This window comes from Chiloscyllium plagiosum, chromosome 34, assembly GCF_004010195.1.
Source record: "Chiloscyllium plagiosum isolate BGI_BamShark_2017 chromosome 34, ASM401019v2, whole genome shotgun sequence".
NCBI classification, from domain to species: domain Eukaryota; kingdom Metazoa; phylum Chordata; class Chondrichthyes; order Orectolobiformes; family Hemiscylliidae; genus Chiloscyllium; species Chiloscyllium plagiosum.
Window position 1 is genome coordinate 34,479,665 of NC_057743.1, and position 15,258 is coordinate 34,494,922.

Here is a 15,258-nt window from a genome sequence, read left to right on the forward strand (position 1 = left end):
AGATCCAAAGGCTCATTAAGATCTGGAATGTGCGACCTAAAAGGCTGGTGGAAGCCATGTCTATAGGAACTTTCAAAAATCAATGAGACATGTGAAGGACCAGTCTCCAGGGCAAAGTTGGACAGTGTCTTCACATGAGCTGACCTAGGTGTGATAGGTTGAATGGTTTCCTTTGACATTATAATATTTTACAATCCCACCAGCGCTGCCCCAGGGTAACTCACCAGAACATTGACACACTTCAACCAGAGCATTCAGAGAATGGAGGGCAGCCCACAACCCATTCAAAATCACAGGCTCATTAAAATGACCCCCTCAAAAGGACAAACTCAACACCAGTCTGAAGAAACTTGAGGGAAGAATGGCCTACTGGTGAGAACATATCAGCCCACTTGCTGCATGAGATTACGACTGGGAGTGTCCCATTTCTCCCTCCTGTCATCACCCTTCAATCCGCCTTGTCAATTTAAAAAAACTGTCCTGAAGTAGAATTTTAGCATGAGCATGGTCCTGAGCTTTAATTTTACACTGCGGAAATGTAAAGATATAAAAGGTTAACATCAAGCAGTTAGCCACATATGCATCATTATTGCCTAATATTCCCTTCTCATGCCCAAACAACCTACTCTGATTTTTTCAAACAGGTTTGATCGTAATGTCAGCCTGAATTTTGGAAAGGGCGGTTCTTGGTGTTGACAGCCTCTGACTTGAAGCAATGCAATCTGCATAGAAACATAGAAGATAGGAGCAGGAGGAGGCCATTCGGCCCTTCGAGTCTGCTCCAGTATTCATCACCATCATGGCTGATCATCCAACCATGGTGGCTCAGTGGTTAGCACTGCTGCCTCACAGTACAAGAGTCCCAGGTTCAGCCTCAGGTGACTGCTTGTGTGGAGTTTGCACATTCTCCCTGTGTCTGCGCGAGTTTCCTCTGGGTGCACCGGTTTCCTCCACAGTCCAAAGATGTACAGGTCAGGTGAATTGGCCATGCTCAAACTGCCCATAGTGATAGGTGCATTAGTTAGAGGGAAATGGATCTGGGTGGGTTACTCTTCGGAGGGTCAGTGTGGACTGGTTGGGCCGAAGGGCTTGTTTCCGCAGTGTAGGGAATTTAATCTAAAAAAAAACTCAATAGCCTAATCCTGCTTTCTCCCAATAACCTTTGAACCCATTCACCCCTAAGTGCTATATCCGGCCACCTCTTGAATAGATTAAATGTTTTGGCTTTAACTCCTTCCTGTGATAATGAATTCCACAGGCTCATCGCTCTTTGGGTGAAGAAATGTCTCCTCATCTCCATCCTAAATGGTCAACCCCGAATCCTCAGACTGTGACCCCTGGTTCTGGACGCGCCCACCATCAGGAACATGCTCCCTGCATCTAGCCTGTCTAGTCCTGTTAGAATTTTATACGTCTCAGAGTTCTGGTGGCCCTGACTCGAGATGGTTGTAAATTGGTAGGAGTGAAGGTTTAAACTTCATCAATGGCTGCTCTATGGTGCTAAATGGTGTTTGAAGTCAAAGACTTGTACATTCCAACCAGGTCAGCCAGCTGGACATTATAGAATAGGAGTCCCCTGATTGGAACTGTTAATCTGGTCCAATCAGGGAGTTCTGGCTGATACTCTGGTAACTGATACTGAATGAGTCAAGGACCGTTCATGTATAAATAAACAGGTGAACTGTTGACAGGACACTTGACTCTGCAGTTATTTCATTAACCTCATGGTACAGAAGGCGAATGCTAACACTTCAGTAGTTATTATTGCAATACAGGTAGAGAACCTCAAAACTGGCTACCGTGGGGCAGCACGGTGGCTCAGTGGTTAGCACTGCTGCCTCACAGCACCAGGGACCCGTGTTCGATTCCACCCTCGGTCGTCTGTAAGTTTGGAGCTTGCACATTCTCCCAGTGTCCGAGTGAGTTTCGTCCGGGTGCTCCAGTTTCCTCCCATAACCCAAAGATGTGCAGGTTAGGGTGAATTGGCCATGCTAAATTGCCCAGAGTGTTCAGGGATGTGTAGGCTGGATGCATTAGTCAGGGGTAACTGTACGTTAATAGGGTTGGGGAATGGGTCTGTGTAGGCTACTCTTCGAAGGGTCGGTGTGGACTTGTTGGGCCGAAGGGCCTGTATCCACCCTGTAGGGATTCTATGATAAACTTAGAAAAGCAGCAATATCCGAAAACTAGACAACTTTAGAATTATCCACACATCAATTGCAATTTGAGTAAAATTTTAAATAAAACTATTTAACCAGTCACAACCCTTCTGCAGCCCAGATACAGACAAAGTCATTGGTATTGCTGGCCAATGTAACCCAAATAATCCTCGACTTCACCTGACCCTAAATATATTAAAATCTGGGAATATCGAAAATCCGACACGGCCTGAGTCTAGAGGGTGTTGGATTTGCAGATTACATTACATTTATGTTTGTTTTAGTGTCGGAGGAAGACTAGGAATGGGAGTGCTTTTTTTAAAAAAAAGTGAGAGAGTTACAGATTTCTACTGAAAATCTGTGTGAAAAAGTATTTTCTGGTTTCTCTCCTCAGTAACCCAAATTTAATCCTTAGACTACCACCCCTTGTTTTGGATTCTCCTCACAAGAGGCGACATTTCTCAGCATTGATGCTATAGAGGCACAGACACACGTACCTTCTGATGTTCATGGGTGCCACACTCTCCCAAGTGTTGGTTTTTGGATTATACCTTTCCACGGAGTTAAGGCAGCTAGTTCCGTCATTCCCACCAGCCACATACAACATTCCTTCCAGCACTGCCACGCCAGCACTACTCCGACGGCTCAGCATATTAGCGATAGTGGTCCACGTGTTGGTCTAGACAAAGAAATGAACATGTCAATCCGCAGGTAAGATGGTTCAGGGCAGGAATTAGAGAACGACTGCACAACAGACAGGTAAGTGAAATACACCTTTGGTCTCAATGGGGAGTAGGGTAAAGGTGGAGTAGTCAAGCCAGCCCCATCCTGACAGTTCCCCTGATAATTCAACATTTACCTTTTATCTTTAAAATACCCCTCTGAGCTCTCCGCATGGACGAGTTGGACCAAAGGGTCTGTTTCCATGCTGTACACCTCTGTGATTCTATCTTTGTTTTTTAATTTAATCGCAGACAGCGACTCCCTACAAACACCTTCAGGGTTTGAGACCGTTCCCCCCCATGTCAGTGACCAGAACCTGCACGGGGTACAAAACGCAATCTGACCCAGCTACTGTGCATCTGATAAAAAGTTTAAATGACCAAAGGAAAAAAAAAAAAATGAGAGAGCTGAACCAACACACGACTTGAAGGTTGACCAGAGTGAAATGTCCCTGTACGGTCTATCTCCTTCAGTACTTCTGTTACCATGGCTACAATGTTCTATTGGGACCTGCTTTCATCAATAGGCTGTGAACTTCGATTAGAAACTTTGCCGAGAGGAATAGAACACGGCTTTCTCTGGTTTTCCTGCAAACTCTAGGAATTTATTTGGAGAAGTGAAAGGATTAGTGGGTGGCACGGTGGCACAGTGGTTAGCACTGTTGCCTCACAGCACCAGAGACCCGGGTTCAATTCCTGCCTCATCTGGTTTTCCTGCAAACTCTAGGAATTTATTTGGAGAAGTGAAAGGATTCTTGTTGGGTCAAAGAAAGTCAGGGAAAGTGAGTGAATGAATCAATGATATCGGCATTAAGGTGGAGACAGTGAGGGCTGGTGTTCAGAATTGAGAGTGTGTTGCTGGAAAAACACAAGCCAGTCAGGCAGCATCTGAGGAGCAGAAGAATCGTCGTTTCGGGCAAAAGCTCTTCATCGGGAATGAATACGGAATTCCTGATGAAGGGCTCTGGCCCAAAACGTCGATTTTCCTGCTCCTCAGATGCTGCCTGACCTGCTTGTGCTCTTCCAGCAACACACTCTGATATTAACATTAAAAACTAGTACAAAAGAAATTCCAATAAAGAGCCTCTCATCAAGCATTGCAGCTTTCCCTCAGCTCCAACTAACTCGCACCATTTAAACTGGGCAATCAGGCAATGGGTTTAAAAAAAATTAATCAACTTCTATTTCAGTGTTGGAAATTTCAATGTCTGCCACACTCAAACAGGACATTAAATGGGTGTTTCACACAGAAACACTCCAGTTATAAGTTGCACTCTTCAGAAAAAACAAAGCAAACAATGACTTCTTTAAGGGTCAGCAGACTCAAAATATTAACTCTGTTTCTCTCTCCATAGACGCTGCTCATTGAGTTTCTCCAGCAATTTTTGGTTTGTTTCAGATCTTCAGCATCCACAATTCTTTGTTTTATCTTACTATAAATTATTGTGGTACAAAATATTGAGAGATAATCTTTTGCCTCTATTCCAGTTATGATCACTACTCCCTAGGCTTAACGATGTTCGATCATGTATTTTTTCTATCTTGTGACTATAACCACCGAAGGAGTGTTCTAAAACATTAAATATTTCTGCAAAGGTGACTCTTGAGACTTTTTTCTGCTTTAAAAGTAGCGTCAAACCTCTTTCACAGATATTTCCATTCTTCAGTTTGAAAGGCACTAATTGCAGATGGAGAGAAATGGAGCAAAACACAGGAACATCAATGCCAATGGCTGGGAATGACTGACACTCCTCCTCTCCTCTCCCCTTCTCCTGCCACCCCGACCACTCCAGTCAAAATTCTCTCCCTATAGCCTCCTCCATGACCCTATCCCTGCTGCAGAGTTGGTCCAATTTTCAAGCACTGAATTAGGTTCACAGTATGAAAAAGGTTGCTTTCCTTTGTGGGAATTTGCCGTGAGTAAACTGTGTTTACAACAGCACGACAGTAACCACACTTAAAAACAAAGAAAAGCAATTTGTTCCTGTAAAACACTTGGGACATCCCAAGATTGTGACGGACATTCTGTAGATTGCAATTCTCTCTCAAAGACATGGCTCCCTACAGCGTGTTAATGTTTCCTGAGGGTCACCCAAATTTGAAATGTGGAAGCCACAGTACTAACATAACACACTGAGGTGTCTGCACACACTGCCTGCCTGTTATTATATGACTGTACACACAAATCCAACGTGGAAGAAAAGGATTACATTTTACAGTGTCACTCATTATCAGTAGATACTGAAGTCAAGTGTGACATCTGCTGGTGTATGATATTACAAATTGGGTTGCTTTATAGTGGAGGCAACAATATCTAAATGAAGGCCAGAATTTATGACTAAGGCATACCATTTCTGAAAACTCATAAATCCACATGTCTCAGTAGGAAACTCCGCCAATGTCATATTTGATCAACTACTCGCTACACCAGCCAGTGAACAAAGTGACAGTGATACTTGTGTCAAATGAAACACAGGTTTCCTCACAATGATTTGTAAGCCCAGAACCATAGGCTCAGGGGGTCCTCAGTTTTATTTGCACATAAATATCCAGACCAATTTTTATTACTCAAATCAGTATCAATTTAAAAGGAAACAGAATATTTGGTCATTATCGTGTGGGACTTTATAGTTCACAAGATATAGGAGCAGAATTTGGCTATTTGGCCCATCAGGTCAGCTCTGCTATTCGAACATGGCTGATGTGCTCCTCACCCCCATTTTCCTGCCTTCTCCCGATAACCTTCAACTCATTACCAATTAAAAATCTGTCTAACTCCTCCTCAAATTTACTCACAGTCCCAGTGTCCACTGCATTTTGCTTTGCATAAATCAGATTTGGGATTTGGCGAGGTTGGTAAAACTTGATAGAAATGTACGTTTCTGTTTATTTGAAGTCCCTATTGCTGGTGTATCTTGGCAGACACTGACTCTATACTGGGGTACCTTGTTAACCATGTTAATGGGACAGGCACAGGGGTCCGACAATTCCACTGTACTTTGGGTGCAGTGTTCTCATCAGTGTCTGGCCAGGGTAGAGAAAGAAGTAAATCAGTGAGCTGTTATTTCTCCCTAATCAACCCGCACAGAAAGCTTATTAAACATCTTTGACACAGGTGGGACTTGAACCCAGTTCTCTTGGACCAGAGATGGGGACACAGAGCCCCAGCTGCTACTTAATTACTTACTGTAATACTTGTGGCGAGTTTATTAAACATAGAGGCCACCCCTGCTCATCTTTTGCAACTTCCCACTCCGCCAGAATTTAAACCGACATTAATCCTAGTCTTGAAGAGGCTGGACTGGGGACCGGAAACAATGCAGACTGAATGAAGAGTGTGCAGACTTACAACAAGGCCAAGGGTTTCTTAGAATCCCTACAGTGTGGAAACAGGCCCTTTGGCCCAACAAGTCTGCACCGACCCTCCGAAGAGTATCCCATCCAGACCCATTCCCCATTATCCTACATTTCTCCATTTACCCCTGACTAATGCACCTAGCCTACACATCCCTGAACACTATGGGCGATTTAACATGGCCAATTCACCTAACCTGCACATCGTTTGGATTGTGGGAAGAAACCAAAGCACCTGGGAGGGAACTCACACAGACACAGGGAAAATGTGCAAACTCCACAAAGGTAGTCACCTGAGGCTGGAATCGAACCCGGGACCCCGGCGCTGTGAGGCAGCACTGCTAACCACTGAACCGCCGTATCACCCTTCTGATTGAGCCGGAGAAGCAGAATCCTATGAATGCTCCCCCGACTCTGAACAGACCTACGTTTTGGGAAGGATAAATCCTGGATACATTGGTGTGATCAGTTACCTGTGGATCGTACTTTTCCACTGTTGCTAAGTGCGAAGAGCTGTCATATCCACCAACGGCGTAGAGGTTTCCATCTGAAAGGACAGTATCATTAAAAGAGATTTCATCGACTGATTAATAAGGGTTTCTTTTTGATGAGTCAGCCCGATTTCTGACACTCGGATGAAACTCTTAGCATTTCAAGAGCATCCAATCCAAGCTTCTGTGAAATTAGTGTAGACTCACCAACTCCACAGTAATCACCAGGTATTGACATTAATCTCTGGGACACTGAGGGGAGCAAGTCCTGATGGAAAAGGGAGGTAATAACCTGTACTTCTACTCCATCCCTACACTGCGCCCGTTGGTTTTGAACATATTCAATGATCAGCTTTAGGAATGCTGAAAACAGGCAAGCAATCACACAATGAGACTTCTGGGAATACATCCAACCAACCTCCATCGTGACCAAAGACCCACAGATAGACAATGCTCCGAGTCACTGATTGGCCGGGAGTCTATTGTCAGAGATATGAATAATGAGCCCTGCCCAGCAGAGTTGGTTTTGATTTGTGTCTTGTCTTTGGCCCATGTTGGTTTGGAAGAGATCTTTGTTAGTGGATCCCCTTCCTTGCCTCCAGATTTGGAGGACCCTATGAAGGTAGCGTTGGGTGGCATTTAGAGTCATAGAGATGTACAGCATGGAGTTGTTCAAATCTCCGCTGTGTGTGGGAGCAGAGGGATTACTGCACTCAGTGACCCAGGACCTTAGTCTTTGTCTGAGATCCTGGTCTTCAATGTCTCCTTTCCTCAACTTGACCTGATCTGGTACATCAGAGGCAACAAGGACTTCTGTTGACTCTGTCACCCTTCATTGTGATCATGTTCCCAAGATCCAGAAAATGGTCAATGTGTACAATTCACCATTGATTTTAAACGGGGTTTGGAGAGGGGGTGGGAGGTGTTGCTGTTAAAATTTGTCAGAAGAGGGGTTTTAGTTTTCCAGGAGTTTAGTGAAAAGCCCAATTTCTCATGTGCTTTGGACAGGGGCTTAACAAAAACATGGTGCTCAGTTTCTGAATGAACACAAACACACACACCTCACCCTGAAGCTCACTGGCTGTCACAAGGGAGGTGTTGGTTTGGTAAAGCTGAAGAATTGGTGTAGGTTGATGGCTTGCCTGTAAGCTCTGTAAGTTATCCCCACGTCTGTAATTTGCAGAAGATGAGGGCTAGTACTGGGCCTGAATCACGGTCAGAGTCAGTATAACAGCGAGGAAAATGGAGAACAATTTCACCATTTTTATCTGTGAGAGGACTATAATGTTGATTCCATTATTTTAGTAATTGAGCCAATGAATATGATGACAATTCCCTGTCAAGTCTCCAACCTCCAAAGGCCTAACCAACCCCAGAAGTCAAGCCCAAACATGTTGTGACAAAGCTCCAGGTTCTTATTGATCTCGGTGTTTTTCAGAACCCCAGATATACCAACATATTTGACCCATCCAGAAAATTAGATTAAATCAAGACTTAAATTTTTTTGGTGATGACTGTAGATCTGGTGGCATGCCAAGTTATGGTTAAACAAATTCCATCAGGTTTCTGGTACTGTGTCCCAGTATAAAGTTGATTGGGCGCATTGACAAGATGTGCTCTTCAACTGTGTAGGACATTGTAAACTATGCTTTTCCTCCACAGTCTCATACTTACCACACTCTTCCCAGGATGGCAGTGTGAGTACAGGCTGAACCTACCTCCTTCCACTGCACTGCCAACTGTAGCACTCCCCATCTCAACTTAGTTGTTCTAAGTTATCTGGGAAGCCGGGTTCAAATCCCAGCACAAGCGATGGTGGAATTTGAATTCAATAAGAGATCTGGAATTAAAAGTCTGATCGATGAAACAATTGTCATTAAACCCATATGGTTTCACTAATGTCCTTTACAGAAGGAAACTACTGTCCTTGCCTGGTCAACATGTGACTCCAGTCTCTTACGTGCTGAGGGATAGGCAATAAAAGCTAGCCCAGCAAGGCCTACATTCCAGGCGTGAATTTAAAAATAAACTTTCAACCCATATAAGAAACCTTGGAGCCAATAAATACTGGCAGATAACTCTCCCAACTCATACCCAAAGGACCAATTATTGCCAACAGCTTGTGTAGCAAGTTAACATGGAGATCGTTCACTGGTTGTTCAATTAGCGTTCCAGTGACAATTTAGCATTTCCACACTCAACATTTCTCTGCATTTTTCAACAACATGAATTAAACGGTTGCTACTAAAACACGGCACATGGAAGGAACCCACCTAGTGTTGCAATTCGGACATATCGTCGCCTAGTGCTCATTGCAGCTACCGACGACCACGTTCCAGTCAGTGGGTCGTATCTCTCAGCACTGCGAAAACACAAACAGAAAGTGGCGGGTATTAAAAAGGCATCATTGGGCACCTCACCCTGTGTTTCAGCCTCACGTGCTATGGAATGTTTGCACTTCAGCTTCTCACTCAGACTGACACAGCTCGACTTATCCTGGTGATAGAAACGAGAGATTTCTAAATTGCCTTTAGAATGCTCTCTCTCCAATTTCTACTCCAACTGAGGGCTCTAGCTTCTTCCAGTAACTCATCCTCAAGGTGCCCCTTTCTGCACACTGGCCATTCTGTTATAATGCATGTTTCGTCAACGCAAATCCGCTGTCATGCGATGGACGAACTGGGGACGCTGTTTCTAAAGCACAAACTTTTAAAACGAGTGTTGGCTGTCACGCGATTGCATCACCGACACTTTAAGCACTGTTTCTGAAGCTAAAGGTTTTTCTATGACTCAGGATTGCATAGGGAATGCAACCATCACGTTATAGAAGAATGTACTGCATTTGGGTAGCACCTTGAATGCAACGCAGCTCCTCCAGCTACGCTGTAGGAAAGTAAATCGATGATGAGCTGACACACAGAGACATTGGAACCACTGACCAAAAAATTAGGTCAAAAATGTAGATTTTTAAGATCAATTTTGAAGTCCAGCAGTTATGGTCCAATTAGAAACGTAGAAAATAGTTGCAGGAGTAGGCCATTCGGCCCTTCGAGCTTGCACTACCATTCGTTATGGTCATGGCTGATCATGTAATTTCAGTATCCCACTCCCGCTTTCTCTTTAGCTGAAGGCGTGGCTACCAATGGTTGTGAGAAGGAAACACCAAGGGCCAAGGACTGAGAGGCACACAGGGATCTCTGTGTGTTTTATGGCTGGACGAGCCGGAAGAGAAAGGAAAGAACGGGGCCAGGGAAGAAACGGATTGCAAGGGGGAAAGAGGACCTGACGCTCACACAGATGTATTTGACACCAAGCACTGGGGCAACCTACCCTGACTCAGCCCCTCCCTAGCTCCATGGTGCCAGGGTCAAGGGCAACATCTAAATTTTTTGTTGTGGTTCTGTTCGCCGAGCTGGGAATTTGTGTTGCAGACGTTTCGTCCCCTGTCTAGGTGACATCCTCCGTGCTTGGGGGCTTCCTGTGAAGCACTTGTGATGTTTCCTCCGGCATTTATAGTGGTTTGAATCTGCCGCTTCCGGTTGTCAGATTGAATCTGTGGATGAGTGCCATGCCTCTAGGAATTCCCTGGCTGTTCTCTAAGTGTATACTCGATGGAAACATCACAGAAGCGCTTCACAGGAGGCTCCCAAGCACTGAGGATGTCACCTAGACAGCAACACAAATTCCTAGCTCGGCGAACAGAACCACAACAACGAGCACCCAAGCTACAAATCTTCTCACAGACTTTGATCTAAATTTGCTGTAAATGCAGAGCTGGCCAGGAGCTACATCCAGGAGCAACTTGCTCTGGACATCCTGACAGTCACCTCTTGTCAGGGTGAGACATATGCTGCTTCGTGCACTATACAAGTTCCAGTTCACAACTAAGGATGCTAACCTCTAACCTCTAAGTGTAGGAGATGACAGGGCCCTATTGGTCTATTGTAGTCAAGGGAAAACACTTCCTGATCTAACCCATACCTCAGGAAAGATGTACTGGCCCTGGAGCATGTTCAGAGGAGATTCATGAGAATGGTCTCAGGAATGAAAAACTTAACATAGGAGGAACGTTTGAGGACTCTAAGTTTATACTCGATGGAGTTTAGAAGGATGAGGGGTACCCTAACTGAAACTTATACAATACTGAATGGCCTGGACAGAGTGGATGGTGGGAAGATGTTTCCATTGGTAGGAGAGACGAGGACCCAAGGGCACAGCCTTAGAGTAAAGGGCGGACCCTTTAGAATGGAGATAAGGAGAAACTTCTCCAGCCAGAGAGTGGGGAATCTAGGGAATTCACTGCCACAGAAGGCTGTGGAGGCCGGGTCATTGAATATATTTAAGACTGAGATAGATAGATTCATGAGTGTCAAAGGTATGGGGAGAAAAAGGGAGAATGGGATTGAGAAGCCTATCTGCCATGATTGAATGGCAGAGCAGACACGATGGGCTGAATGGCCTAATGTCCGCTCCTATATCTTATGGTCTTATGTCATCACATTAACAACTGCTTACAGATTACATTGATGTGTCATATGTTGTCACAGAGGGTATGAGGTGGACCTGGAACTTACTCCTCTGAGATCCTGAGCCAATTGTTTCTCACTGTCACCCCATTTTGGAGCATCCCAATTATCGTGGCTTCTCAGTGAGAATTAGGAGGGCAGTGTGGGAGGGGAGGGGGCACAGCTATGTCACTCGGTTGGACCTGCACAGCGTCCATGGCTCTCACACAGAGTTCACGACACCAAAATTACATCTCACGATCCCCCCGGGGACCCTAACCTAAACTGTTCTACCGCAAGTCCAAATTAAATCATTATAGTGGGTGGGGCTTATGACACTCCTTCCTATTAACCCTTTCAGACCCTTATAGAGACTGGGTATGGCCCTCAACTTTCAATACAAATAACAATAATGGCTGCTCCCATGCTGTCTCCTGTTCAGGTCCCATCAATGTTTCCTTGGGAGTTTGGGACATTCCAAACAATTGTATCTTTTGGAGAAGCAGAGACTAGGAGTCGTGAAGGTTACTGGGATACTGTACAGAGGAATATTGAACGATCCCAATTTCCTGCACTTTCATTGCCCCGTTAAGTGGAAGTACCTGGTTAAAAGTCATTGGGAATGAGTACATTCCCTTATCCATCATCAAGGGCTTTGCAAAACCAGCAGTCAAAGGAGTTTTATACTGATGTGTTATGATATCTGTTAATTATGTCGCTCACCCTCAAGTACTTCTGCAAATTCAACACATGGCAATAGTAATGAGTTAATCACAATAACATAAATTAAAGAGAGATTCCACCACAATGGAGGACACTCTTACAGTCATAATACCTCCAGGCGCTTCAACACTGAAACATTTGTAGGCAAAGCACGCATGTTATCAAAATATAATTACAGTCATTAGTCACATCTAAATCCAACCACATTTATAGGTGTTAATGTCAAAGTAATCACTAAGATCTGTCACTATCAGCAACTTGGGATGCATGCAAATTAATATTCACATCCATTTCAACTTTGTATATAGCCCCCCAGGCTCCATAAGCCACACTGTGTGAGGTGGAAGAGATTGGCAAATGTTGCTTCTGGAGAGATTTAGTTCAAAGTATTAATCTTTGTAGATTGTATCGCAGGGCCATATGGAAACTTTGCTCTTGGTCTGCACATGCCTTGAGCTGTTGATAGTAATTATTCTCCATTCTGTGCTCCTGTATTGGTGTTGGCTCCCAGACTGGAAAATGCCTCGATTTTAAAATTCCCACCTTTGTTTGCAAATCCATGCATGACCCCACATTTGGTCTGTAACCCTCTGGGGTCCTTGCACACCCCCAATTCCACCCTCCCATGTATTCCTGATTTTCAATTAAGTGGAGCACAATAGTCACGCTTAGAACATAATACAAGTGCCTCAAGTGTTGATATATGCGAACAACATGCATGTTAAAGTGTCAATTATAGATATGTTTAAAGATGCTCCTGCCCCTTTGATCTGATGTTTGTCATCTCATAAAAGGAATGAGCTACAAAACTGTCCTTGATGAAAGAGACTGAGCAATGGTTTTGGCATAATCTCAGGTAACAGATTCCCAGAAACACTTGAAACGTAGAGACAAAAAGCAATGGTCACGCTGCCATGTTGTGGGTGGGGTTGAACGAGGGGAACTCAATAACACACTCAGGTTGAGTACTGCCCTTTCATCTTCACAGCTTCAATGTAAATCTCACCCAAAACCGTGAAACAGAAATCACCGTTTCTCTGCGGCTAAGATTTAAAATTAAAAGCTCGGGAAAACTCATTATTTTAAAGGTTTCGTTCAGAAACACAGAATGGTTCCTGAGAAATTAAAAGTAAGAAGTTGTTGCAAAGAGGTGTCAAAATGGGACAAAGTAACGAGATGTTGACCGGAATAGAGTAATCGATAAAAGAGCCAAACAAAGGACTTTTTTTTCTATTCAAATGAAAACTATAATCAAATATTGAAGTATATTTACTACAAACTGTCAGAGGGAATTAATTATGTCTGAAAATGAATAATCTGCAGAGCTACAAGCAACACAGAGGAAATTCTTCCAAAAGGATAGCTCTTTCCTCATTCTGAGGAAGGGTCACCAGACCTGAAACATTAAATCAGATTTCTCTTCACAGATACTGCCAGACTTGCTGAGCTTTTCCAGCAATTTCTATTTTAGCTCTTTCAAAAGGGTTAGTACACTATGATGGGTTGAATAGAATTATACAGCACAGCAGTCTACGTACCGGTGATATCCTTCTGAAGTTGCAGTTTACGATATGTTGCAAAGATATCACCCATTGCCTATCTGTAACCGAAGCCCAACATGAACGTTGGTCAGAAAATACTGTGTGTCTGGAGGGCTCCATGATAAAAAGTTACCCAAAATGCATTGCTCAGTAAAGATGACAAACATCACAACATAACACTGTCTTCCAAATTGCCTCAACAACTGAAAACAAAAATCAACAAAAGCCATTAGAAATCTCTATAGAAACAAACTGCACTTTATAGTTAACCTCAGGATGTTATAAAGTGCTTCACAGCCCAAGAAGCAAAGTGTTGTGTGATCCAACCCACAGCTCGGCACCGCCCTCTTGACCTGTCCATCCTCTTTCCCATCTTTACGCTCCACCCTTCCCACCAACCTATTGCAACCCCCCCTACCTATCACCTTCCCAACTACCTCCCTCCCACCTATACATCTCTCCGCCCCCTTTGCCCCCCACAACCCCACATTCCTGATGAAGAGCTTATGCCGAAAACGCCGACTCTCCTGCCCCTCGATTGCTGCGTGACCTGCTGTGTTTTTCCAACGTCACACATCTGACTTTGAAAACACGGCAGCCAATATTGCCCACTACTGCAATAAAAGGCACTGACCAAACAATTCTTTTCATGATGTGATTAGAGAAAGAAATATTGGCAAGCAAGAACTTCCCTGGTCTCCAGCGGAATAGTGCCATGGGGTTTATTTTTGGAACTGGAGACGGTATTGGGGCCTCAGTTTGATACCTTATCTGGAAGGCAGCAACTCTAACAGTTCAGCTCTCCTTTCATTTTCAACAGAGAGGTATCAACGTAGATTTGTGTGTCAGGATTGGGGACTTGACCCAAAACCCTCAGACTGATGGGTGAGTGCTAGTGTGAAATCGAGCGAAGGAAAGGTTCGGGTCCCCATCAGTGCCCCTGCTCCTGATCGTTGTGGTCCCAGCTCATGCAGCCATAAGGAGGTGTGGACTCAGAGCTCCTTTTCCAGGAACATCTCCTCCCACTACGTTCAGCCCACTCCCACCCTGGGAAGGCCGGGGAGGTGGGGAGTGAACCACGGGACAGTATTCGCCTGTGAAAGATGAAAGTTCCTTGAAAGTGGAGTCTCAGGTAGACAGGCTGGTGAAGGCGGTGTTGGGCACGTTTGCCTTTATTGGTCAATGCACTGAGTGTAGGAGTTGGGAGCTAACCACTGAGACACCGTGCTGCCCAATCATCAGAACTATTTCACAGTGCAGCAGGTGAGAGCTTGCTGCTGACAAAGTGGTGCCGACATTAAAAAAGCAAATTTACTTCAAAATGGCTTTGTTGGCAATAAAGCATTCAGGATGGGTCAGTGGGTGGGGGATGAGGTCATGTGGAGTGCTATATTAGTGCAACTTTTCCTTTTTTAACCTGACTTTGACATGGTTGTTTTTTTGAAGTAGATTTAGAGAAGGTTTTCACAGACAAGCTGTTTGGACTTATCACTGCACTTGCAATGTGCTAAGTTAAAAATCACACAACACCAGGTTATAGTCCAACAGGTTTAATTGGAAGCACACTAGCTTTCAGAGCGCTGCTCCTTCATCAGGTGGTAGTGGAGGGCTCAATCCTAACACACAGAATTTATTGCAAAAATTTACAGTGTGATGTAACTGAAATTATACATTGAAAAATTGATTGTCTGTTAAACCTTTCATCTGTTAGAATACAGTGATAGTTTCACTTCTTTCATGTGTAAATCACAAAAACTTTTTTT

General features: G+C 44.2%; 1 protein-coding gene across 7 annotated transcripts in view; it reads right to left on the reverse strand.

Annotated features, from left to right (window-relative positions):
• The window catches only part of klhl17 (kelch-like family member 17), an 83,276-nt gene that overhangs the window by 14,332 nt on the left and 53,686 nt on the right, over positions 1-15,258 (reverse strand). For all 7 annotated transcript variants that reach the window (XM_043676136.1, XM_043676140.1, XM_043676139.1 and 4 more), the window contains 3 exons: positions 9,000-9,088; positions 6,709-6,782; positions 2,657-2,838 (listed from right to left, as the gene is read on the reverse strand). In XM_043676136.1, the coding sequence (XP_043532071.1) occupies positions 2,657-2,838; positions 6,709-6,782; positions 9,000-9,088 (345 nt within the window). The remainder of the gene's footprint in view (positions 1-2,656; positions 2,839-6,708; positions 6,783-8,999; positions 9,089-15,258) is intronic.